This window comes from Pseudophryne corroboree, chromosome 5 (genome assembly GCF_028390025.1).
Source record: "Pseudophryne corroboree isolate aPseCor3 chromosome 5, aPseCor3.hap2, whole genome shotgun sequence".
Classification (NCBI taxonomy): domain Eukaryota; kingdom Metazoa; phylum Chordata; class Amphibia; order Anura; family Myobatrachidae; genus Pseudophryne; species Pseudophryne corroboree.
Genome location: NC_086448.1, coordinates 111,076,189 through 111,103,822, shown reverse-complemented (window position 1 = coordinate 111,103,822; position 27,634 = coordinate 111,076,189). Strand labels below are relative to the sequence as shown.

Genomic DNA, 27,634 nt, shown 5'->3' with positions numbered 1-27,634 from the left:
TGGGTAAGTCTGTAATGAAATCCATCGACAAGTGGGTCCATGGTCGACGGGGAACGGATAGTGGAACCAGTTGCCCCGCAGGCGACTGGCGGGATACTTTATGTTGGGCACACTTTGGGCAAGATGCAATAAACTCCAAGACGTCCTTTTTCAGAGTTGGCCACCAATAGGACCTAGAGATAAACTCCAGGGTTTTTTGGATACCTGTATGTCCGGCAAAACGGGAAGCATGGGCTTCTTCCTTAGCACCGGCTTCACAAAACTTTTCCCTGATGGGGGCGTAGAGTCCATCCCTACCGTGGAGAATGCCAACGGATTTATAATAGGATGCTTGTCTGAAGACTCTGACTCATTTTCTTGCTCCCATGAGCGGGAAAGGGCATCGGCCTTGCGATTCTGAGAGCCCGGACAGAACTGGAGTTTAAAGTCGAACCTGGAAAAGAAAAGTGCCCATCTGGCCTGACGAGGGTTGAGACATTGTGCGCCCTTCAGGTATAAAAGGTTCTTGTGGTCTGTAAGTATGGTGATTGAATGAGAAGCTCCCTCCAACAGATACCTCCACTCTTCTAGAGCGAGCTTGATGGCTAGCAACTCCTGGTCGCCAATGGCATAGTTGCGCTCAGCTGGGGAGAACTTCCGGGAGAAGAAACTGCAAGGGTGTAAATGGCCATCTTTAGCCCTCTGAGATAACACCGCTCCTACTCCAACGGAGGAGGCATCCACCTCTAAGATGAAAGGAGAGTCGATGTCAGGCTGTTTCAGAACAGGCGCAGAGATGAACCTTTGTTTTAAAAGATGAAATGCTTGCATGGCTTCTTCAGACCACTTGGACGGGTTAGCACCCTTCTTAGTGAAAGCAGTAATAGGCGCCACAATGGTGGAAAAGTCTCGTATAAACTTTCGGTAATAGTTGGTGAACCCTAAGAACCTCTGGACCCCTTTGAGGGTTAAGGGTACCGGGCAATTTTGGATTGCTTGTAGTTTCTCAGGATCCATCTCTAGTCCGGAACCGGACACAATGTACCCTAGAAACGGAATGGACTTGACTTCAAAGACGCATTTTTCTAATTTGCAATAGAGATGATTGACACGGAGACGGGACAGAACCTCTTTAACCCAAAAACGATGTTCCTCTAAATCGTTCGCAAAAATGAGGATATCGTCTAGATAGACCACGACATGACGGTATAGAATGTCTCTGAAGATCTCATTGACAAAATGCTGGAAGACAGCTGGAGCATTGCTCAATCCGAAGGGCATGACGAGGTACTCATAATGTCCGTCACGGGTGTTAAAGGCGGTCTTCCACTCGTCACCCTCACGGATCCGGATGAGATTGTATGCACCTCGCAAGTCCAGCTTTGTAAAGATGGTAGCTCCGCTAACTCTGTCAAAGAGCTCAGTAATCAGGGGTAAAGGATAACGGTTCTTGATGGTAATGTCGTTCAAACCTCTGTAGTCGATGCACGGCCGCAGACCACCATCTTTCTTTTTTACAAAAAAGAAGCCTGCGCCGGCTGGAGAAGAAGAAGGTCGAATGAACCCCTTTGCTAGGTTCTCTTTAATATATTCCTCCATAGAATGCGTCTCAGGCAGAGACAACGGATAAGTTCGGCCTCGAGGTGGAACCTTCCCTGGAACGAGATCAATCGGACAGTCCCATTCTCTATGAGGAGGAAGGATATCAGCAGAAGCTTTACTGAACACATCCGTGAAATCTTGATATGGAGGAGGTGGAACATCAGACGACCTGGGGGAGGAAGAACAGACAGGCAATACTTTAAACAAACATGTCTCAGCACAGGAGGAACCCCATGCCAGGATTTGCGTAGTCGTCCAATCAATTGTAGGATTGTGAAGACGGAGCCATGGAAGGCCCAGGACCACAGGATGTGTGGCTCTTGGAATCACTAAAAAAGAAATAAGTTCGGAATGAAGAACTCCCACTCTCAGACGAACTGGTAGAGTCCTTAAAGAAATAACTGCATCAAAAATTTTGCTGCCATCCACGGCAGTTAAAGAAATGGACGAAGGAAGTCTCTCGGTGGGTAGGGACCACCGTTTAACATAGGCTTCGGTAATAAAGTTCCCAGCTGCTCCGGAATCAAGGAGGGCAATGACGTTCCGGTAACGTTGAGCAACTTGAAGCGAGACTGGGAGATTACAATCTTGAGGAGATGGAGAGGAGATCATTACTCCTAGCCGGCCCTCTCCTTGGCGAGCTAGGATTTGGAGTTTCCCGGACGTTTGGGACAGGCATTAATGGTGTGAGATGGAGCTGCACAATAGAGACAGAGAAACTCGGAGAGACGTCTTCGGCGCTCAGCAGGAGTTAAACGGGAACGGCCAAGTTGCATGGGCTCATCTTTAGATGGTGACAGTTGACGAGGAGGAGGAGCAGAAGATTTTGGAGCAGATGATCTTCCACGCTCAGTTGCTCTCTCTCTGAAACGTAAATCAACTTTCGTGCAGAGTGAGATTAGCTCATCTAACTTAGAAGGTAAGTCTCTGGTAGCTAACTCATCTTTAATACGCTCAGATAAGCCATGCCAGAATGCAGCATACAGGGCCTCGTCGTTCCATGCCAGTTCGGATGCCAGGATCTGGAACTGTATCAGATATTGTCCTACAGTACGTGACCCCTGGCGTAAACGGAGAATCTCGGATGAAGCTGAGGTTACCCGGCCTGGCTCGTCGAAGATGCGCCTGAATGTTGACACGAAGGCAGTGTAGGAAGATAGCAGGGTGTCGGACCTCTCCCATAACGGTGATGCCCAATCAAGGGCTGAGCCACTGAGAAGAGAAATAATGTAGGCAATTTTTGTACGGTCACTGGGAAAATTGCCAGGTTGTAGCTCAAACTAAATCTCACACTGGTTGAGAAATCCCCTGCAGAATCTTGGAGATCCGTCAAATTTTGCTGGCGTTGGAAGATGAAGACGTGGAGCAGAAATGGGTAAGGTGGGTGGGGTTATAGCTGGAGTCACTGTGGTTGACGCACCAGACGCGCCTGATCCACGGAGAGTTGTCTGAATCCCATCCAGCCGAGTAGAGAGATCCTGGAGACAGCGGATGATGTGGCCCTGTGCAGCCTCCTGATGTTCTAGTCGGGCTGCCAGTTCTTGCATCGGCCTGGCCGCTTGATCCTGGTCTCCGGCTGGATTCATTTGGTCAGTGCTTACTGTCACAACTGAGGGCCTGAGCTGACGGGAGGCAGCCTCAGTTGTAGGGGCTGAGATGTACCGGAACCTGGGAGGTTGTATCAGACCCCTGGACATGTAAGTAACATGAATAATAACTGCCCGAAGGCGTGACCACGACAACTTGGATAAAAGTCAATGATGTTTATTATGACAACTCCGCAACACAGCAGCAGTAAAAGAAAACGTAAAAGTCAGCAAAGAATAAATACAGTTCCTGGGTACTACAGGATGGCAGGAGCCACAGGGCACTGGTAGTGTGAGATAGTTCTTATGATCTTCTAGATGGAAAGTCCTTACCAGGCCCGACTGTAGCAATGGAGATAACCCAGGATTGTGCCAGCTGGTGTTCCAGGAAAAGCTGGGTTGCTGAAGATAAAACAGCTGCTGTGGATACTGGCTGGAACCAGACTGTTGTTAGCACGGAGTGGATACTGGCTGGAACCAGTTAAATAATAAATGAACTTGGGAGCGATGAAATATGAACTGAAATGTAGAACTTGAGAGCGGAGAAATAATAATACCGGTGGAGAGTGGTAAAGTGTAGAAAGGACACCGGCCCTTTAAGGGAAGCTGTACTCTGCTGGAAGCTGAGCTGGAAGCAGGTAATGTTGTAGCTGGAAACAGATGAATCCACAATGGATTGGAGAGTCAGGCTACACCGCAGGTGGAATGCTGGTGCGGGTCTCTATGGTGGAAGTCTTGAGACAGGAGCTGGAACCTGGAAGACAATCACAGGAGAGAGACAAACAGGAACTAGGTTTGACAACCAAAGCACTGACGCCTTCCTTGCTCAGGCACAGTGTATTTATACCTGCAGCAAGGAAGGGATTGGCTAGGCAATTATGCAGATTTATCAATACTGAGAACAGATTGGTGGAAATGATCAGCTGACAGAATCCAAGATGGCTGCGCCCATGCAGACACTTGGAGGGAAGTTTGGTTTGTAATCCATGTGGTAATGAAAACAGTAATGGCGGCGCCGGCCACCGGAGACAGGAGGCGCCAGGCTGACAGATGCACATCCAACCACGCGGACACAGCGGAGGCCGCGGCTGACGTAATCGCCACTCAGACACTCTGCATGCAGAAGTTCAGGGACGGCGGCGGAGGCCGCGGGAGACGCCATGCCAGGTGTAATATGGCGTCCACTGTGACAGCGTCCCAGAGTGACAGGAGAGGATACAGGAATGTACACATCAGGATAACAGATGGGATCCGGTCCTGGAGCGCTGAGCCAGCCTTAGGAGGCATCTGATGGGTAAGAAATGGCGTCCAGATACCCGGATCGTGACAGCACCCCCCCCCTTTAGGAGTGGCCCCAGGACACTTCTTTGGCTTTTGAGGAAACTTGGAATGGAATCTCCGGACCAAGGCAGGAGCATGGACATCAGAAGCATTGGTCCATGAACGTTCCTCAGGACCATAACCCTTCCAGTCAATAAGATATTGTAGTTGACCGTAACGGTGACGTGAGTCCAGGATCTTGGCCACTTCATACTCAACGCCTCGTTGAGTTTGGACTTTCGGAGTTGGAGGAAGTGAGGAATGAAACCGATTCAAGATCAGCGGTTTCAACAGGGAAACATGGAATGTCCTGGGTATTTTTAAGAAGGGAGGCAACTGGAGTCTGTAAGCAACAGGATTGATGACTTGTTCAATCTTGAAAGGACCGATATAGCGAGGTGCAAACTTCATACTGGGAACTCTTAACCTCAAATTCTTCGTGGATAACCATACCCGATCACCCACCTTGAGAGCAGGAACTGCTCGACGCTTCTTATCCGCAAACTTCTTGTACCTGAACGATGCCTTGAGCAGAGCTGATCGTACGCTCTTCCAGATATTGGCAAACTGATGCAAGGTGATATCCACTGCGGGAACAGAAGTTGCTGGAAGCGGTTGGAACTCAGGGACTTTAGGGTGGAATCCAAAGTTAGTGAAGAATGGTGTTGAAGCAGATGAAGAATGATACTGGTTGTTATGACAGAACTCGGCCCAGGGAAGTAATTGAACCCAGTCATCTTGAGAGGAGGACACATAGATGCGGAGGAAGGCCTCCAAGTCCTGATTCACCCTCTCGGTTTGACCATTGGTCTGAGGATGGTAAGCCGTGGAAAACTTTAGCTTGACTTGGAGGACTTGACATAAACTTCGCCAGAATTTGGCTGTGAATTGAACTCCTCGATCTGAGATAATTTCTTCAGGAAGACTGTGGGGTCGGAAGATCTCTTGTATGAATACTTGAGCCAACTTGGAAGCTGACGGAAGACCGGTGAGAGGAATGAAGTGTGCCATCTTGGTGAACCGGTCAACTACCACCCAGATGGTATTGAACTTGTTGCACATGGGTAAGTCTGTAATGAAATCCATCGACAAGTGGGTCCATGGTCGACGGGGAACGGATAGTGGAACCAGTTGCCCCGCAGGCGACTGGCGGGATACTTTATGTTGGGCACACTTTGGGCAAGATGCAATAAACTCCAAGACGTCCTTTTTCAGAGTTGGCCACCAATAGGACCTAGAGATAAACTCCAGGGTTTTTTGGATACCTGTATGTCCGGCAAAACGGGAAGCATGGGCCCAATGCATGAGCTTCTTCCTTAGCACCGGCTTCACAAAACTTTTCCCTGATGGGGGCGTAGAGTCCATCCCTACCGTGGAGAATGCCAACGGATTTATAATAGGATGCTTGTCTGAAGACTCTGACTCATTTTCTTGCTCCCATGAGCGGGAAAGGGCATCGGCCTTGCGATTCTGAGAGCCCGGACAGAACTGGAGTTTAAAGTCGAACCTGGAAAAGAAAAGTGCCCATCTGGCCTGACGAGGGTTGAGACATTGTGCGCCCTTCAGGTATAAAAGGTTCTTGTGGTCTGTAAGTATGGTGATTGAATGAGAAGCTCCCTCCAACAGATACCTCCACTCTTCTAGAGCGAGCTTGATGGCTAGCAACTCCTGGTCGCCAATGGCATAGTTGCGCTCAGCTGGGGAGAACTTCCGGGAGAAGAAACTGCAAGGGTGTAAATGGCCATCTTTAGCCCTCTGAGATAACACCGCTCCTACTCCAACGGAGGAGGCATCCACCTCTAAGATGAAAGGAGAGTCGATGTCAGGCTGTTTCAGAACAGGCGCAGAGATGAACCTTTGTTTTAAAAGATGAAATGCTTGCATGGCTTCTTCAGACCACTTGGACGGGTTAGCACCCTTCTTAGTGAAAGCAGTAATAGGCGCCACAATGGTGGAAAAGTCTCGTATAAACTTTCGGTAATAGTTGGCGAACCCTAAGAACCTCTGGACCCCTTTGAGGGTTAAGGGTACCGGCCAATTTTGGATTGCTTGTAGTTTCTCAGGATCCATCTCTAGTCCGGAACCGGACACAATGTACCCTAGAAACGGAATGGACTTGACTTCAAAGACGCATTTTTCTAATTTGCAATAGAGATGATTGACACGGAGACGGGACAGAACCTCTTTAACCCAAAAACGATGTTCCTCTAAATCGTTCGCAAAAATGAGGATATCGTCTAGATAGACCACGACATGACGGTATAGAATGTCTCTGAAGATCTCATTGACAAAATGCTGGAAGACAGCTGGAGCATTGCTCAATCCGAAGGGCATGACGAGGTACTCATAATGTCCGTCACGGGTGTTAAAGGCGGTCTTCCACTCGTCACCCTCACGGATCCGGATGAGATTGTATGCACCTCGCAAGTCCAGCTTTGTAAAGATGGTAGCTCCGCTAACTCTGTCAAAGAGCTCAGTAATCAGGGGTAAAGGATAACGGTTCTTGATGGTAATGTCGTTCAAACCTCTGTAGTCGATGCACGGCCGCAGACCACCATCTTTCTTTTTTACAAAAAAGAAGCCTGCGCCGGCTGGAGAAGAAGAAGGTCGAATGAACCCCTTTGCTAGGTTCTCTTTAATATATTCCTCCATAGAATGCGTCTCAGGCAGAGACAACGGATAAGTTCGGCCTCGAGGTGGAACCTTCCCTGGAACGAGATCAATCGGACAGTCCCATTCTCTATGAGGAGGAAGGATATCAGCAGAAGCTTTACTGAACACATCCGTGAAATCTTGATATGGAGGAGGTGGAACATCAGACGACCTGGGGGAGGAAGAACAGACAGGCAATACTTTAAACAAACATGTCTCAGCACAGGAGGAACCCCATGCCAGGATTTGCGTAGTCGTCCAATCAATTGTAGGATTGTGAAGACGGAGCCATGGAAGGCCCAGGACCACAGGATGTGTGGCTCTTGGAATCACTAAAAAAGAAATAAGTTCGGAATGAAGAACTCCCACTCTCAGACGAACTGGTAGAGTCCTTAAAGAAATAACTGCATCAAAAATTTTGCTGCCATCCACGGCAGTTAAAGAAATGGACGAAGGAAGTCTCTCGGTGGGTAGGGACCACCGTTTAACATAGGCTTCGGTAATAAAGTTCCCAGCTGCTCCGGAATCAAGGAGGGCAATGACGTTCCGGTAACGTTGAGCAACTTGAAGCGAGACTGGGAGATTACAATCTTGAGGAGATGGAGAGGAGATCATTACTCCTAGCCGGCCCTCTCCTTGGCGAGCTAGGATTTGGAGTTTCCCGGACGTTTGGGACAGGCATTAATGGTGTGAGATGGAGCTGCACAATAGAGACAGAGAAACTCGGAGAGACGTCTTCGGCGCTCAGCAGGAGTTAAACGGGAACGGCCAAGTTGCATGGGCTCATCTTTAGATGGTGACAGTTGACGAGGAGGAGGAGCAGAAGATTTTGGAGCAGATGATCTTCCACGCTCAGTTGCTCTCTCTCTGAAACGTAAATCAACTTTCGTGCAGAGTGAGATTAGCTCATCTAACTTAGAAGGTAAGTCTCTGGTAGCTAACTCATCTTTAATACGCTCAGATAAGCCATGCCAGAATGCAGCATACAGGGCCTCGTCGTTCCATGCCAGTTCGGATGCCAGGATCTGGAACTGTATCAGATATTGTCCTACAGTACGTGACCCCTGGCGTAAACGGAGAATCTCGGATGAAGCTGAGGTTACCCGGCCTGGCTCGTCGAAGATGCGCCTGAATGTTGACACGAAGGCAGTGTAGGAAGATAGCAGGGTGTCGGACCTCTCCCATAACGGTGATGCCCAATCAAGGGCTGAGCCACTGAGAAGAGAAATAATGTAGGCAATTTTTGTACGGTCACTGGGAAAATTGCCAGGTTGTAGCTCAAACTAAATCTCACACTGGTTGAGAAATCCCCTGCAGAATCTTGGAGATCCGTCAAATTTTGCTGGCGTTGGAAGATGAAGACGTGGAGCAGAAATGGGTAAGGTGGGTGGGGTTATAGCTGGAGTCACTGTGGTTGACGCACCAGACGCGCCTGATCCACGGAGAGTTGTCTGAATCCCATCCAGCCGAGTAGAGAGATCCTGGAGACAGCGGATGATGTGGCCCTGTGCAGCCTCCTGATGTTCTAGTCGGGCTGCCAGTTCTTGCATCGGCCTGGCCGCTTGATCCTGGTCTCCGGCTGGATTCATTTGGTCAGTGCTTACTGTCACAACTGAGGGCCTGAGCTGACGGGAGGCAGCCTCAGTTGTAGGGGCTGAGATGTACCGGAACCTGGGAGGTTGTATCAGACCCCTGGACATGTAAGTAACATGAATAATAACTGCCCGAAGGCGTGACCACGACAACTTGGATAAAAGTCAATGATGTTTATTATGACAACTCCGCAACACAGCAGCAGTAAAAGAAAACGTAAAAGTCAGCAAAGAATAAATACAGTTCCTGGGTACTACAGGATGGCAGGAGCCACAGGGCACTGGTAGTGTGAGATAGTTCTTATGATCTTCTAGATGGAAAGTCCTTACCAGGCCCGACTGTAGCAATGGAGATAACCCAGGATTGTGCCAGCTGGTGTTCCAGGAAAAGCTGGGTTGCTGAAGATAAAACAGCTGCTGTGGCTACTGGCTGGAACCAGACTGTTATTAGCACGGAGTGGATACTGGCTGGAACCAGTTAAATAATAAATGAACTTGGGAGCGATGAAATATGAACTGAAATGTAGAACTTGAGAGCGGAGAAATAATAATACCGGTGGAGAGTGGTAAAGTGTAGAAAGGACACCGGCCCTTTAAGGGAAGCTGTACTCTGCTGGAAGCTGAGCTGGAAGCAGGTAATGTTGTAGCTGGAAACAGATGAATCCACAATGGATTGGAGAGTCAGGCTACACCGCAGGTGGAATGCTGGTGCGGGTCTCTATGGTGGAAGTCTTGAGACAGGAGCTGGAACCTGGAAGACAATCACAGGAGAGAGACAAACAGGAACTAGGTTTGACAACCAAAGCACTGACGCCTTCCTTGCTCAGGCACAGTGTATTTATACCTGCAGCAAGGAAGGGATTGGCTAGGCAATTATGCAGATTTATCAATACTGAGAACAGATTGGTGGAAATGATCAGCTGACAGAATCCAAGATGGCTGCGCCCATGCAGACACTTGGAGGGAAGTTTGGTTTGTAATCCATGTGGTAATGAAAGCAGTAATGGCGGCGCCGGCCACCGGAGACAGGAGGCGCCAGGCTGACAGATGCACATCCAACCACGCGGACACAGCGGAGGCCGCGGCTGACGTAATCGCCACTCAGACACTCTGCATGCAGAAGTTCAGGGACGGCGGCGGAGGCCGCGGGAGACGCCATGCCAGGTGTAATATGGCGTCCACTGTGACAGCGTCCCAGAGTGACAGGAGAGGACACAGGAATGTACACATCAGGATAACAGATGGGATCCGGTCCTGGAGCGCTGAGCCAGCCTTAGGAGGCATCTGATGGGTAAGAAATGGCGTCCAGATACCCGGATCGTGACAAATAGCGACCAATGTTTTTTAAGGACATGTTCAAGTTCCTTATGCTGTGTGTTATAATTTGTTATAAATGGCCACGTATATTTATCATTTTGTTCTTTATTCTTCTCTGTTGTAGTTAACAAAGCCTCTTTCTCTGTTTCCTATGCAACCTTCATCCCTTTTTCTATTTATTTCATACCCACATGACTTGAAAATTGTACTCATATCAGCTGCCTGTTCTTCAAAAATGTTTGTTTCTGTACAATTACGCCTTAGACGTTTCAGTTGACCGCCCGGGATAGAGTCTAGCCAATAGGCATGGTGGTAGCTCCCTGATGTAATATAAGCTAGAGAGTCTGTCGTTTCTTTTTGTCATTTTTAGTATGTATAACGTTTTCTTTAATGTATACAGTTACATCTAAAAAACTGATTGATGTTTGACTTTTTTCGAATGACAATTTAATGTTATTGGTGTTATTGGTTAAATATTCTCAGAAAGTTACTAATTCAATGGAGTCCCCCCTCCAAATCAAGAAAATGTCATCAGGTTATGTGCTTTGAACTAGTGAAATGTATAAGTACATATAGCTTTCATTGTCCTCTATTTTACAGTCTTGTAAATGTAGTATCTTCTGGCATTATAGATAAAGTGTATCAGACTTTCCCCCGGCTCACACAAGACAGTGCACATGTGATTGACACAGGTTTTTATTAATGCAGAATCCCTTGCATCAGTTCAATACCTTTGTTCATGCTGCCTAAGGAAATCATATTGATTAGTACTTACATCAAGCCAAAACCCATAAAATGAACCATTGTCTCTCTATGAGTAGGATCATGATATGCCTCGAAAATGAGTTTTGACTTACAGTAATTGAATGCCGAGCAGGTCGAAACTTATAAACCAATGTAATTGAAGTAGTATGTGAAACCTGCATGTTATATATATGTAAAACATGTCAGTACCTTGAGCCTACTACTAGAAGATACTACCACAGTTCTCATTGATGTGCCACACTGCTACTATGCACCAATCACAGGAATTATTGAGCAAAGACAAATCAACCAGGAGCGAAGGCGGCAGATCTTTGGCCATTGTTATAACTAAAAAGGAACATCTAAGTAAATTAGAATATAACAAAAAAATTATCTTTACTTACTAATGCATTGACTTGAGTAGGATTGGATAATCAATATTGCAAACTTAGGGGGACATGTACTAAGCAGTGATAAAGGTAGGGAAGTGAGCCAGTGGAGAAGTTGCCCATGGCAACCAATCAGCATTGACGTAACATTTATAATTTTCATACTACGAAAGTACACAGAGCAGCTGATTGGTTGCCATGGGCAGCTTCTCCACTGGCTCACTTCTCCACTTTTATCACTACTTAGTACATGTCCCCCTTAGAATATTAACTATAATGGAGATTAGTGAACTCACTATCATTGCGTGGATGAGTTTATTAAACTAACTCCACTGGTGGCTTTCTTATGCACAAAGCGAAACATTCATTTATTCTATTGAAAAAAGCAGTTCCCTTTATGTGCAGGCAACGGGCCGGATGCAGAGCGCGTACCAGGCCAGTTAGCATAGCTTATCCTGAAATAGCTCCGCACATGGCCAAAACAGTGGACAAAGGCATATGCGTCTATACAGAGTTACGTGATTCTGGTATCTGCACCAAGCGGTGGATGGAGAAGCTACCCAAGGGAGGGAAGGAGCATATTAACATAAGCATAGTACAGTAAGGGTATGTTGCTCAATTTCTAACACATGGAGGCAGGACACAGGCATATAGTGCCCTGCGTAGTATATATAGGTGACCAAGGGCAAGCACACATTGTGGGTGATTGTGATGATGGAGGTCCCAACATTAATGAACCACTTCTGATTGGTTGTTTGCGAATGCACCGCTGGTGCTGATAGGTGCATTCTTCATTGCTCTGGCATATATTATGCTTTTGTTTGCCCCTGTTTATGCAAATTATTTTGTGATCTTGTACACAAGGTTCTATGGCTAGTGTAAATGGCGGATGCTACCTGTGTCTACTTGCATGTATGTCACAATAATTGCATCTTTGAATATACACACAGTTTTTATTGAATAGTGATTGAGCAGAGTGGGGAATGATTTAGGGAAGGTGGGGGAGGGGGTGTAAGAGCTGTTTTGTGGCATTTGGGGAGTTTTGGGTGAAAGGAACATTGTTAGTGGACTTGAGTGGGAAATCAGCAGGGTGTTTTGGAGTGCATTTGGGATCCATTCTGTAGGGATGTGGTGTCTAATTATTGATCAGATATAGGGAGAGATGTATGAAATATTCAAAAGAGATAGTGGAGAAGTTACCCAGAGCAACCAATCAGCTTGTAACTTTTTATAGAATGCATTACATAAATATTATATTGAAGCTAACTGCTATGGGTAAAGACTCCACTTTATCTCTCTTTTGAAAATTTGATACATCTTCATTGTAGTGTTTTAACTTTTTTTTTTCTTACTGAGATTAAGGGTACTGTATAGCCCTTTTACAGATACTGTAGTATGAGGTTGTTTGTCACTGATCTAGACAGAGGCTTGCCTTCAGAGACAACGTGGAAAGTCTTGCGGCAGTTTCGACAATTCTAAATTGTCAAAAAACTAAAACTAAATAGATTAGTAACAGTGAGGAATGTTTTCTACATGGGAAAAAGAGGTCTTACTTTATGTACATGGTATGCTGCCATGTTTGCTGGATACCATGCAACACTATCACTATTGTAGGTTACTGGCCCCAATATTAATATCAACATTATCGGAATGGTAAACAAATGCATCCAGAAGATGACGCTATCACCTGGTCTTCGTCCAACCATGCTAGCAGGCCTCTATGAAAACACAAGCAAACTGGCTGCTGGACCTGGAATGATCCTGTTTCTCTGCTTGGTCGAGCATCAGAATCAGCCAGTGTATGGCTACATGTACTTCTTAGCCTACTATCTGTTACCAAGTATTTATGTATGGTAGTGCACACGGGTAGATTTAGGGGTCAGGGCACCACCAGGCACAATATTATTGGGTGAACGCTCCCCCTCCCCCCCTACCAGCCTCAGCGGGCCTCTGACAAGACTCATTCCCCTCCAGCTACCCTTTTTGCTTTTCAAGGGCTTCTATCTTGGGCTAAGAACCCCCTCTCACAGGTTTCTGGATAGCACATAGGGCGGTATCCTAAGTACCTCCCCTCGGTGATACCCAGTTAGCCAACTTTAGTCCGCAACTTTTGGCGATTGCTGTGTGTTTTTGTGCTAAAAAAATGGGGGCTAATTGGACAGCCTGAAAAAAAATTGTCTAAAAAAAAAAAATTCCGGCTCCCTCCAATGTTTGGGACCAATTGGACACCCCCCTGTAGTCTTTGTTCTGTAACCAAATAGCTGTGGTTTAATTCGGGAAACTGATGCAGCGGTTCTGCTGTGCTGCCCCTGACTAGGGGCTCTCGTAGGCATGTTCCCTAGTGGGAAATTCAGCACTGGTAGTTCCCCCTAAATCTACAGGCATCTACAGGGGAACTAATGTCTAGGGGGAAAATAGACTGATCTCTGACTACACCTTAAATCATAATTAAACTTTAGGGGTTTTCTGGTTAACTAGAAATATACAATTAGCCACCTTGTTCTCAGCTGTTGTGTAACAAGTATACATTTGGCAGATTTCCCAACTTTATGCATATTCTACTGATAAAAAATTACATTAATTGTAAATAAACTGAGCAGGTTTAACGTTCTGTATAAACAGCTTTGTTTTCATAACAAATTATAGTTGTATAAGAAAAACCCCAGCTGCCTCTGTAGTTAATTAAATAATATTAATCATGGTTCTAATATAACATCTAAAGATTTTCTGATTTGCACTGTTATTTGTATGGCATCTCATTGGTTCCTACATAGGATCAAGTGTTTGACAACGAATTTGCCCATATGTTATAGATCAATGGTTTTCAAACGTTTTACTGCCATGACACACTGAAGAGTGACATCCCGGCTCTTCCCTGATGCTGCAGGAAGACAGAAGGCAGGTGGGACTTTATTTTGATAGGACTGCACAGTATCCAGTGAATAAGGGGTGATTGCGGGAAAGCACACTCTCCTCCCCCTGCTCTGCTTATTGGCCAGAATGCTTCCTGGAGCAGGGAGTAGAATGGGAAAGCACACTTTTCTCCCCTTGCTCTGCTGATAGGCCATAGTGTGTCATGTAGCAGGGGGTATTGGCCAGAGTGTGTCCTGTAGCAGGTGGTATTGGCCAGAGTGTGTCCTGGAGCAGGGGGTATTGGCCAGAGTGTCTTGTAGCAGGGGGTATTGGCCAGAGTGTGTCTTGTAGCTGGGGGTATTGGCCAGAGTGTGTCCTGGAGCAGGGGGATGAGCGGGAAAGCACACTTTCAGGCCCTTGATCTGCTGATTGGCCAGAGTGTGTCCTGGAGCAGGGGGATGAATGGGAAAGCACACTTTCCAGCCGTTGATCTGCTGATTGGCCAGTGTGTGTGCTGGAGCAAGGGTGTGAGTGGGAAAGTACACTTTCTTCCCCTTGATCTGCTGATTGGCCAGAGTGTGTCCTGGAGCAGGAATTAGAGTGGGAAAGCACACTTTCCTCCTCTTTCTCTGCTGATTGGCCAGAGGGCATCCTGGAGCATGGGGCGAGCTGAAAGCACACTTTCCTCCACTTTCTCTGTTGATTGGCCAGAGTGTGTCCTGGAGCAGGAGGGGGGAGCGGTAAAGCAAACTCTCCTTCCTTTGCTCTGATGATTGGTTAAAGCACATCCTGTAGGACCTTGCCTTTATTTTTATTTTTTTTCCACTCTGCTGTCATTGTGCTTGATACACCAGGGACCATCTCATGACACCCTAAAGTGTTTTGACACAGATTGAGAAGCGCTGTTCTAGTGAGCCCAGATCATGTTGTGTCAGTGATATTAAGGCCCATATAGGTGGGCCGATGCAGGAGAGATGTGTGCTGAGTTTCAATATTGTGGGTGGCCCAGATCAGCAATATATATCGCATGATAGCGGCATCTACGTCAGTAGCATCAAGGAGAATGGAGCGGCTGCACAGGTTGGCAGGCTGCAGGAAGGAGACCGGATATAAGAGGTGAATGGCGTCAAACTAAAAAAGCGATGTGTGCTGAGTGTGCGGGGGGAGACGGGGGGCCGCTCACTTCACCCAGCATGCAGGCCCATCTAGCAGCAGCGATAGCGATGCGCGTGGCTGCGCATCGCTATCGCTGTAGGGGGTACACACGGAGCGATAATGCTGAAATTTTAAGCAATCTAGTCAGATTGCTTAGAATATCGCTCCGTGAGTACCCCCCTTAAAGGCCAGTACTCACGGCCCGATTTGGGAGAGATGTGTGCTGAGCGAACCGCTCAGCACACATCTCTCCCGGCGCTCAGCACAGCGCGATGTGTGCTGAGCGTGCGGGGGGAGACGTGGGGGGGGGGCTCATTTCATCCAGCGGGTAAAATTAGCGACCTGCTAGATTGGCCTGCATGCAGGCCAATCTAGCAGCAGCGATAGCGATGCGCGGGGCTGCGCATCGCTATCGCTGTTAGGGCTACACACGGAGCGATCTTGCTGAAAATCTAATCAATCTAGTCAGATTGCTTAGATTATCGCTCTGTGTGTACCCCCCCTTAAGTCTCCCTTCGGAACGCAAGTTGTATATAAACTGTTGTTACAATATTTGTTGCTACATAACATCCCGTGCCGCTATATTCTGTGATAAGAACAGTATGTGCAACTGCTGATGCGTCATGTTTTGAAGAACTTCTAGAATTACCTTCTAGAATACTGGTGAAGGGAGTGTGTTTTTCTTTATTTTTTTTCTTTTAGCTAAGACACCACACTATTATAAAGCTTGTCTCTTTTCATCTTGTCTACAAATGCATAAAAAGTGTATGGGCGACTTCCACAAATTATTTTGTAACTAGCTGATGTGCTCGGTTTCAACTAGGCCAAAGTTTGCTTGGCGGAACATTTTGCTCCTATTTACCCGTTTAGGAGTCGAAATGTAAAAATCCCTGCTTAGTGAGTGTTTGCAAATAACTGTCACAGTTTCCAGACCATCCAGCAGGTCACATGTTCTAGGTCACAAGCACAGAGTTCACCAACTGTCACATTTTCCAGAGCACAATGGTGATGCATTGTAAATGGCAGGTAGACGTTTTGCCAGATAACTCTGCAGCAATATTTTTCTGCAAATCTACAGACCAAGGGCCTAATTCAGACCTGATCGCTCGCTAGGTTTTTTTTTGCACTGCTGCGAGCAGATAGTCGCCGCCCATAGGGGAGTGTATTTTTCCTTTGCAAGTGTGCGAATGCATGTGCACCCGAGCGGTACAAAAAAACTTAGTGCAGTTTCTGAGTTGCCCAGGACTTACTCAGCCGCTGCAATCACTTCAGACTGTTCGGGGCCAGAATTGATGTCAGCAGCCCTCCATGCAAACGCATGGACACGCCTGCGTTTTTCCAACCACTCCCTGAAAACGGTCAGTTGCCACCCACAAACGCCTTCTTCCTGTCAATCGCACAGTTACGATCCGCTTTGTACCTGCGCGATGCGCCTGTGCATTGCGGTGCATACGCATGCGCAGTTTTGACCAGATCGCAGTGCTGCAAAAAACGCTAGCGAGCGATCAGGTCTGAATGACCCCCCAAGACCTTTTAATTTAATGAATGATATATGATGTACTCTGCTCAGACAATGGCATCAGAGAAATAGGTCACTCATTAAAGTCGTCCTTCTGCTTTTAATATAAGGTATTTAATATTATTTTCGTGATGATAAGAATCCAAATTTTGGTGGCAGAATTAGAACGGGTCTAGGTGACCTGCTGCAAGAGTGCAACATCACTAGAAATTAACAAGTTTGCCTCTGTTTTGGTGATCTATAAATTTCCCCAGTTTTTTAATGATTGTTGGGAAATATATCAGATTTCAATGGCATCATTTAGTTTTTTTTTTAAAGTTATTTCTGGAACATAACCATCCAACACCTATTATATTATCTCGCTCATAAATCCCTGGTATTTGACATCAAGCCTAGAATATTACCTCACTCTTGGCAGCGTTTGTGTCCTTGCTCTCATTATGTACAGTACCTGCTGACTTGGAATGACCTCCGTGTTCTATGCTTTAAATTGGTTACAGTCATTGTTTAGATTAAGGCTGCTGCAGGCAATCAAAAACTCAGCAGGCTTCACAATGGGAAAAGAGCTTATTTCGTCCAGGGACCAACATGCCAGTTTAGGATAACTCGCAGCACATACTTGTATTTATTCGGGAGTTTATTTTACACTGATGTGTCAGTTTTATTGGCAGCACTACCCTTGCTAAAAAATGAAAAGGCTGTTTTTGTGGCAGTTAACATCACTGTACACAGTCTACCTCCTAAGTACAGTAGACTGCTTAGAACAGTAGCCTGCATTTGGTTATGTCAGTTTTAATGCTGAACTATTGTACTTATGCTATGCCAGCTGTCGGGATGCCGGCGGTCAGGAGACACAGTGGCATCCTGACAATGAAAATCTCAACAATGGGCGGTAAGTAGTCTAACTCTCCCCCTACGCTGCCCTAACCCTCCCTTTTAGGTACCTAAGCCCAACCCTAACCCCCCCCCTCCCCTCCCGGTGGAATGAAAACCTACCCCCCCCCCTCCCCGCACCCTACACCTCACTGTCTGCCCCCACAGCCTAACCCTAACTCCCCCTGCTGGTACCTAACCCCCCCTCCCTGCACCCCAACCCACACCCTAACTCCCACCCCCCACCCCATCCCCAGAGTATTACTTACCCACCCTGCTGTCTGGATGATTGGGATCCCAACATTCGGGATTTTGTAGTTCGTGTCCTGGCCCCTTTTGGGATTCCGGCATCAGCATTCCACCGTGTTTTGGGATTCTGGTTCCGCTCTCTCGTGCACCAGGATCCTGACCATTGGGATGGTAACTGCATCCCATTTTTGACATGGCACACATTGTCATCAGGGTCGGACTGGCCCACAGAGATACAGGAGAAATCACTGGTGGGCCCCATTGCCTAAGGGTCCACCTCCTCTTATAGGGGACAAATTCCAGACTGTAAACTTTAAATTTACTGTTAGAGGGTGCGTTACCTGGTGGAACAGGACATGGATGAACATGGGTGCTTGGTTTCTACAGGCTTCTATAGAAAATACATCAAGATCTCCCTTTCTGATATTCACAGTGCGTGGTCAAGGCACAACCCTGTTGGCTGTGGGCTTTAATATAATGAACACAGTTCCTGCTAGTGATTTGCATTCATTCACTAACCTACAATCAAATCATCCAAATTATAAGAGCTTAGATGGGGCCTAATGCGGTTCTCATTGAGTTTTATACACTGGCCGGTCAGTACCAGGGTACCTTATGGCATATACAGTCCATTATTGTGACCGAATCGCCATGATGTGCTTAAATATTAAACATATGTTACATTATCCTGCATACTCAGGTATATAGTGTATTCACTACAGTGCATTGCTCAGTATTTACTATATATTTATTTATAAAGGACCCCAAACCATGTATTCTCCATTCTCCCGGTGGACTTTTCATGCCCCTCACCAGTGGGCAACCAGCCTTATCACCATGCCCTGAGTAGATTATATTGTATGAGTATATTTAGCATGACATCTTTTGCTATTAAAATCTGCAGCAGACCCACCTCCAGAGAAGCCTCTGGCTCACTAATGTAAATTCTGTGCAATCTAATGTATTCTTAATTGTTGTAGATGGTCAATGTAATCTGATTGGGTGTATATGTTGACTGACCTTGCTGATCTACACACCTCTTCACAGCTTTAGCACCTGGAAACAATGAGTAAGCCTCAGCAAATAACTGGTTCACGCTGTATCCCATTATAGGCTGGTTGCCCAAAATGTTAAAATTCTTCTTCCATATTACGGATACATAAAGATAACTACAGATGACATACCATTACTGACAGCTAGTGCTTCTGATTCCTTGTGCGACACTTTGACTAAAGTTGTTGATCTTGATCAGGAATCCTGAGCTTCAGATTAAGGGGGGTATTCAATTAGTGCAGTTTTTTTGACCAGTCGAAAAAACTGCACTTTTTGCCCGTTTTTAGGTCGAATTTACATTCAATGCCCGTGCCGTTTTTTTCGACTGGTCAAAAATCCGCCTGGGCAAAAACCACGTGGATCGGCGGCGAATTGTCGAATTTGCGGGCGTTTTCTGCACTAATTGAATATACCCCTAAGAGTTTCTCACAGTCATATCTCGGAAAAGGAAAAATTACCTTAGGCAGGGCCAGATTAACAATGGAGGGGATGGGACTACAGCCCCAGGCCTGCTCATGAAAACAGGCCCATCATCATGACTACATAATGATAACAAGCTGTACAGCTGGCCACACAGTCTGCCAGAAATACTAGGTATTACATCTGTATTTTGATTCTGCACTTTTGTTTACTTTTGCGCAGACATTGGGGCTGATAGAGTAGGTGGTGTACATACCCATATGGCATTGGCCACACCCAAACAGCACCGGCCACACCCACACAGCACTGGCCACACCTCTGCTTCACAGTGGGCCCTTGATCATTTTCAGCCACAAGCCCATTTGGCCCTTAAGCTGGTACTGCGGCTTAGCTTTAACATTGGTACATGCACTTTGTGCTTAAGTTAAATGCAGTCTCACTCACAACCTTTTCATGTCCATAGTGCTTACATGTCATCATAAAATGTGTCTCATTCTTACCTGCAGGACAACAAAATTGATAAGAGAACCGAAGTATAATTGTGTTTCGTTATTACCCTTCCTTCTGCTGCATGTATGGAATTATCCGTTGCAGATATCCCAACTTTTTGATCCTGGTATACAGAACAGTATGTTCGCACAATGGGCCTAATGCAGACCTGATCGTTTGCTAGGTTTTTTTTGCACTGCTGCGATCTTGATAGTCGCCGCCCATAGGGGAGTGTATTTTCACTTTGCAAGTGTGCAACGCATGTGTAGCAGAGCTGTATGAACAGATCTTGTGCAGTCCCTGCACAGCCCAGGACTTACTCAGCCGCTGCCATCACATCAGCCTGTCCGGGACCGGAATTGACGTCGGGAACCCTCCCTGCAAATGCTTGGACACGACTGCATTTTTCCAACCACTCCCAGAAAACGGTCAGTTACCACCCACAAACGGCTTCTTCCTGTCAATCTCCTTGCGATCATCCATGCGAATGGAATCTTCGCACAAACCCACCGCTGAGCGGCGATCCGCTTTGTACCTGTGCGATGTGCCTGCACATTGCGGTGCATACGCATGCACATTTCTTACCTGACCGCAGCGCTGCAGAAAACGCTAGCGAGCGATCAGGTCTGAATTACCCCCAATAAGAGGGCAAGGTCTCACTACACAAGGGCATGCCCTTAACACTACTTCAGTGGTTCATGCACCAGCCACTGGAAGGACCACAACCTCCAACCAGAATCAGGACAAATGGGATCAGTATAATTTACCAGCGGCCGGGATGCGGGTCGCCAGTATACCGACACTGTCATCCTGGCCGCCAGTATGCCGGCAGCAGGGCGAGTGCAAAGAGTCCCCTTGCGGGCTCGCTGAGCTTGCCACAGGTTCTATTCCCACTCTATGGGTGTTGCACGAGTGGGAATAGCCCCTGTTCGCCGAGATTACGTTTGTTGGTATTGTCGGCTGTTGGGATTCCGGTGTCGGTATCCTGACTGCCGACAAATTAACTGCATACCGGACAAATGTTCTGACCTGCAGGACAGTGGGACATTCTCTAAAATCAGGCCTCCTATAATTGGGACAATTTAGAGATTTAAGAATTTACTAGTTACAAGATAAGCAATATATTGGATGTTCTTCATACAGAGCCTTGTACAGGGCCTTATTTGGAGTGAAGCATACGTAAACACAGGGATTTTTTTTATCTGCAAGTTGCATTATTTTAATTCAAATATGGAATTTCGGTTATATGACAGCTGTGCTTCTGCATACGCTTAGGGATCTGGAGTGGGACTGAAATGTGCATGTTGGCGCGCCCCAGTAGGCATGCAGGTGCGGAAGGTGGGCGTACAGACATGGCCAAAGTATAATAACGTGTGTAGCCACAAATCACAACTAAAATGACCGTCAAAAACTCTCAAGTGAAGCCTCCGTGAGGTTACGAGGTCTCGGACCCCTTTGTATGTGTAACATTGATAGTGATGACTGCAGTTTTTCAGAAGTGACTTTACACAGTGCACACTCGTTTCAGCAACTGTGCCAACACTGTGTTTGAAGCTACTTTATATCTGACACAGAAATATGTAACAATCTAATTATTTATCACACTATTTCTTACAGAAACGCCGCTTTTAATTCAACTATACTCATTGCCTTGTGAGATTTACACCCAATGCCAGTGACTCCAGTCTGCGGACAGAACAGCGGAGACGGGCTCAGCAGTAATCCAGTAGGGGGTAAATGGACTCTGCCACTGAGCTTTGAGGAAAGACTTTAAAAAAGCAATTGCAACAATTTATTGCTCAATGTGATACACAGACACTCTGATACATGAGGAAATGATAGGTCCACTTTATCAAGGTAAATGTGTAACGAAATGTCGTATCCTAGCACTAAGAATGCAAATAAATGTAAAGTTCTTTAAAACAAAGTAAACATTTGTAAAATTTTAGATATATTTGTTAATTTTTAAGTTTCCTTTGAAAAGCGTCTGAAGTGACTATAAAAAGGCTTCCACTTCAAAGTAATATTCTCAAAAGGTTGCGGCATGTTGGAAAGATTATTTGCCATATTAAATATTAACCTGCTTTTGAACTGCTGGCTGAGCAGAGAATGAGTTATACACTGCTGAAGTACTGCCTGTTTCTGCAGAGCATGCTTCAATTGAATGGCTTGTGCTCTGTCTCCCATGCCCGGCTTATCTCTGAGCATGTCGCTGAAGTTCATATTATCACTCATGCTTGCTTCCATGCCTGCCTAAATGCCATTCCGGAGAGTGCATAACCATTAATCTTATAATATTCTTTCAGCATGACAGAATCAAAGTATATACAAATTAGGATGGCTAGGAAAAGGTTCTTCCTTATTACAGGGTGCTGGAACAATTTGAATAATAGAATGTTTGCATATACATTTTTGTTTTGCTGCATGTAGAAAATACTTACTCCCTTTTTACTTATCTGAAGCCCCTTTTCTCCTCTCGCTATAAAAAACACCTGCTCATTTCTCAGCCAGAAGTCTGGTAAAAGGGACTTAACATATGAACCCAATATATTCCACAGCCTTTATAGGAGGAAATCTGAGCTAGCAGGTAAACCCATATGAATACAGTGGGTGTGGTATATTTTGTCAACTTAATGTCAGCCTGCTTGGCATGTCGGCAGTGACCACATCAACATTCATCTTGGCGATGCTGATTACATTTCGACAAAACGTCCCTGGTGGTCTGGTAGTGACTTACCCGGACCAGCGCCTCCAGCAGTGTCTTACGGTTCCTGCTGTGATGTCATAATGACTTCCGGCAGATCTTGCGGCACTTCGGACGGTGAGTATCTCTAACCCCCTAACCCTCCCCCTAGCGAATGACCCTGACCCTAGCCTCCCATAACATAATCCCTTACCCTCCGTTGCCGCAGCTACCCTCCTGTCCCTGCAGAATGTTGACATTTCAACAGTGTTGGCATCATAACTGCTGACATTGTGGAATTGACATTATGGGGGATATTCAAATGTTTGAAAAGTCAGTTGGGTGTCTGTTTTTTCCTATCTAATAGACAGGAAAAAAACAGACACACAACCGACTTTTCAAACATTTGAATTCCTCCCTATGGATGTTGACACTGTAAATGTTAACATTATGACAACAACCCAATTACAGTGATTTGTAGGAAGGAAGTGATAATGGCATTCATTATAAATGTAGCGGATTAAAAATCAATAATTATACACAATATTGGACCTGCAAGATCTACACGCCTTTCAGCTGATCCTGATCCCAGTCCTTTCACTTATTAGCAGGAGGGACGCGCGCCATAGGCTCCCACTGCACATGTCAGATACGGGACTTACCATCCACAATTACAGATTGGATCTAGTTAGGAAGTAGCACTTACAGAATATAGGAATTTTTCGACATAATTTACTGTACTAAGGGGGTCATTCTGACCCGTTCGCTCGCTGCTGTTTATCGCAGCCGAGCGAACGGGTCTCTACTGCGCATGTGCCGGCGCCATAGTGCGCCGGCGCATGCCAGATGGCCGAAGGCCGTAGCAGGGCAGCGATCGCGGAAAGGCGGCATTTGGCCGCCGTTTCGTAGGTGCAGTCCGGCCAACGCAGGCGTGGCCGGACCGAACGGGGGGCAGGCCGCAGCGGCTGCGATAAACAACTCCCGGCCAGCATCAGAAGCTGCGCTGGCCGGGAGTTACTCCTGAAATACAAAAGCATCGCCGCTGTGCGATGCTTTTGTATTTGTGCGGGGGGGGGGGGGGGGGGGGGGGGCACTGACATGCGGGGCGGACTAGCCCTGTGCTGGGCGTCCCCCCGCATGTCAGAGAAGATGATCGTAGCTGTGCTAAATTTAGCACAGCCAAGATCAACTCAGAATGACCCACTAAAACACAGACCTAATCACATTAAAAATACCCTGGTCTTTATCCACAATATACCGGATGTTCCTCACCTTATTACGTTGTTTAGCGGTGCTCCTCACAGTGACTGTCCGCGAGTTGGACATCGCTTGCTTTTCGGAATATATATACTGCAGGTAGTGACCCACTTCTAAAGATCAAGGCAATATTGTGATACACTGAGCATATTCAACTGATAACATAAATACTGTAGAGGTTTGTTCACTTGGTGTATGTGCATAAAATACAGTATATTATATACATTGTTTTAATAATATATTATGCATGAATGTAAGCTTTGCCATTGTCCTTGTCTCTGCATTGTGTTCAGAAGTCACTTCAGCAAAGCACAGGCCAGAAATATCGATGTTATTACACAATTATTAAACAGTTGTGTATACCACCAGCATTGTATGGTACATTCAGAAGACGTGTTTTTGATGATGTTTTATTTATATGTATGCCATGCATAGGTGTCGGAACCTGGGGGAGGGGGTGTAAAAGGGCCGGTTTGCCCCTCCCAAAAAATATTTGAGAGGGGCCAGTCAGTGTACTGGGTTGTGGGGTTTAGTGTGACTGCTATCTAGGGTTACCACGAGCAGTGTCAGGATGGACATAATCCTCTTTCTGGGTGCTCCACCTCCTCCCTCCCCACAGCCCTTCTCCAGGGCCCTCCTCTGCCCTGCACCCAGCTCCAGCCCCTACAGTATATTGCTATTCACCATGGGCTGGCCTTTCCTCTGGGACCAGCCCCGTGCCCTGCTCACCTCCCACTTCATATGTTCCTCCCCTTTTCCTCCTCAGCTCCCCCTTCATCTTTTCTTTCTCTCTCCCAAAGTCGCCCCACCCCCCACTCTCGATATATATCTATATAAATATAGATGTACATTTCTATCTCTTGTCAGATAGGTGGTATGGCAGGTACTAAATTGCTGCTAAGGGGACAACATTCAGCAATTTAGGGGCACCAAAATTAAATTATATCTTGGCCCAACCCAAAATCATTGTGACGCCCCTGATACTATCCAAATAAAAACTACATATATACTGTATACATGAACTAGTTATGTTTTAACATTGATTCTCAGCTCCCCAGTGATTCTGGCTAGCGGTGATCAGAGGAATCTCACCACTTCGCCAGTCAATCCTGCATGCTTCCACTTTCCATTAAAAAAAATAAATAAATAAATATATATATATATATATTCAAAATGAAAATAAAAAAATACAGAAAGAATGAAAGAAAGAATATATATAAATACAATTTATTTATATAGAAAGCATTTTTCCTATAAGGATCCCCTGCTAGTGAAAGGTCAGCTTCTCCAGAGTTCAAAAGACCTAGCGATAGCAATCACCAATTGAGGATAAATAGAGAGTAGCCCTATGTCTGGTGATAACACCTGTTTTTGTCTAAAAACATGGTTTTCTCCCTGCTATAAATAGGCCCAAAAGTGTACCTCATGCAAAATGAAGGCAGCCATTTTGTGACTAGTAGCTTACATATATGGAGTCAGGCGTCCTGAATATGACAGACAAAGCCTCAGTGATGTCACTGGTCCATAGCATCCTTCTATGTACTGTTCTGCTCCTCCTTTGACAGCTTTAGTATATAATGTAGTTATTGTGAGCTCTTTGGATTTTCTTTGCTATTTACTCACAAAATGGCTGACTCAGCTGCATGCAGGGGACAGGTCCACTTTCCATAAATGTTCTCAATTCCCTGGAAAACATGCTCCTCGGTGTCAATCATCAAGGAAATCAATTTCACCCTATACTGAGTGACAATACAGTAACAAACAATTAAACAGCAGGTGAAAGGGCCCCGTTGCTCAGTCTTATATGTAAATGGGATGCAAAAATTATTTTAACTGAACGTTAGGCAGCTGTGAATGCAGAATACTTACATCTGTATAGTGAAATGCAGCATGTAGACAAAACAAAAACAATACAACAGACCTTACCTATACTACAATGTTGTATATTTGCACATGTACCTGAATATCTGCACAGTTAGGAGACTGAATTGCTGTGTTTGGATTGTTCGTTCAGGTCTTTGCAACAAGATGTTGCACTAGAATCTGCCATCTAAATATATATATTATCAGCAGAGAGAGACTGGCTGCCACTTATTCTGTACTATCAAGGAGCTACATAGATAAGAGCCATCTAGTACCATATAGGGGTGGACCCTTGACAGGTTTAGCCCAACGGACCAGACACATTCATCTAATCCATTTTAGCAGCTTGTTACACTACAGAGTGTTGCCGATTTCAGAACATTATTGTACTGTTATATATTTATAAAGATCTTTTTCTTCTGTCCTAAAAGATGAAAGTTCCTGTCATCATTGACTCAACGGTGGATGACAGCGATGAAGAGGAAAAGGTATAAATCTGGCTTGTTATTCCTGGATCTAAGTTTGTACTTTTAGTTAGTGGTAAAATAAATTATTCTTTTGCTTCCAGGTGTTCCCAAAACCTGTTGTGGAAGACAGAAATATTGAATTTGCAAAGAAATGCAGCAAGCTTATCAGTCGTGTAAGTAAATGCCATATTCCTCCTGTCATGTGGAATCTTGTTTTCTTTGTAACAGTAACAAAATTATAGCATAGCAGCAAAGTGTTCCACTATAGTCTCTCATTAGAACTCTTTATTAATATTGAATTATCATATATACTTTGCAATGCCCTACACAGGATAGATCATCAAGGTCACACTGTATCTACTCTCATAGATAACGTCTTAACTACTGTCACTGCCATCCTATGGGAAAAAAACATCTACTAAGTCATTGTTGTTTTCAGTTATTATATCAAATATAACTCTATATAGGATAGTATAAAAATACCCACTGGGACGCAGGCTTTTCAATTGCAACAAAGTAATTTAAATACTGTAAGATGAATATTTTACGCAAAAAAAAATATGTTTTTATTGTGATTATATATAATATTTTTATCTGGCATAATTCACTCCCTAAATGCCAAGGATATTAAAATGACCAAAAACTTCTGGCCATATAAAATCACAGCGTTATATGCAGAGAGGTCACCTTGAATTTCCTGTGATACTCCTGTGAACATTATTCCTAATAGACACTGAATTGATGACATCAGAACTTACTGCTTTTAAGCAATGCAAACCTGTTTATATAGAGATATTATTTACACAATTTTAAACATATATTAACACGACTTGTGTATTATATTACCAGGGACGGATTGGGAACAAAAAGCGGCCCTAGAAAAATTTGTACTAGTGGCCCCACATGGGCAGCACCAGAGGTGTAAGGTCTAGCCATGGGCCAAGGCAGCAGCACCCTCCCCCCAAGATTTTCCAGATAGTGGGCTTATCCAGCATCAAGGGGAAGTTAAAAAGAAATAAAATTAAATATTATGAGAACATTATATGATACACCTTCAGAATTTAGGAAACTATATCATTCTTTAGAAAGATATATTTTCTTGCTTATTACACCAACCGCGTATCCCAATCACTATCCACTCAATCTTATACAGATGGAGCTATCTTTATCTTGGCCTTTAATAGGATTAATTGAGCCAGGGCAGTCAGATTTAATCCCCTGCTGTAATGACTTAATCCCCTGCTGTAATGACTTAATCCTCTGCTGTATTGTTCTCTCTGTATTGTATTGCAGCTGAGAACAATAGATGAAGGGCTTATGCTAATAAACCATGGTGCACCTAGGCACAGCAGAGAAGCCAAAATAAACGTGGCTCCATCTGTATGTCAGCCAAGCAGGCAGACAGAGCATACACTAGATCACCTGCAATCACAGACTAAGTGGCAAAGTAATTTTCATATATGCAAATTATTTTGCATCTTATTCATTATGTCTATAAAAAGGACCAGATGTCCTCAAACAAAACAGGCCCTGCGGGTGCGTCGGCCCACCGGGAATTTCCCTGTAGACCCT

At 45.4% G+C, this 27,634-nt stretch overlaps 1 protein-coding gene and 1 long non-coding RNA gene across 9 annotated transcripts in view; one reads left to right on the top strand and one right to left on the bottom strand.

Moving 5' to 3' along the window:
* Positions 1 to 27,634, top strand: part of NEBL (nebulette) — a 463,458-nt gene that overhangs the window by 243,542 nt on the left and 192,282 nt on the right. For 4 of the 7 annotated variants that reach the window (XM_063921562.1, XM_063921561.1, XM_063921560.1 and 1 more), the window contains exons 1-3: positions 21,414 to 21,649; positions 26,027 to 26,083; positions 26,164 to 26,235. The exons of the other annotated variants lie outside the window; for them this stretch is intronic. In XM_063921562.1, the coding sequence (XP_063777632.1) occupies positions 26,027 to 26,083; positions 26,164 to 26,235 (129 nt within the window). In that variant the 5' untranslated portion in view covers positions 21,414 to 21,649. Of the gene's footprint in view, positions 1 to 21,413; positions 21,650 to 26,026; positions 26,084 to 26,163; positions 26,236 to 27,634 lie in introns of those variants that run through there. 7 annotated transcript variants of the gene reach the window in all.
* LOC134927308 (uncharacterized) overlaps positions 1 to 27,634 on the bottom strand; it is a 134,563-nt gene that overhangs the window by 33,833 nt on the left and 73,096 nt on the right. The window lies entirely within an intron of this gene.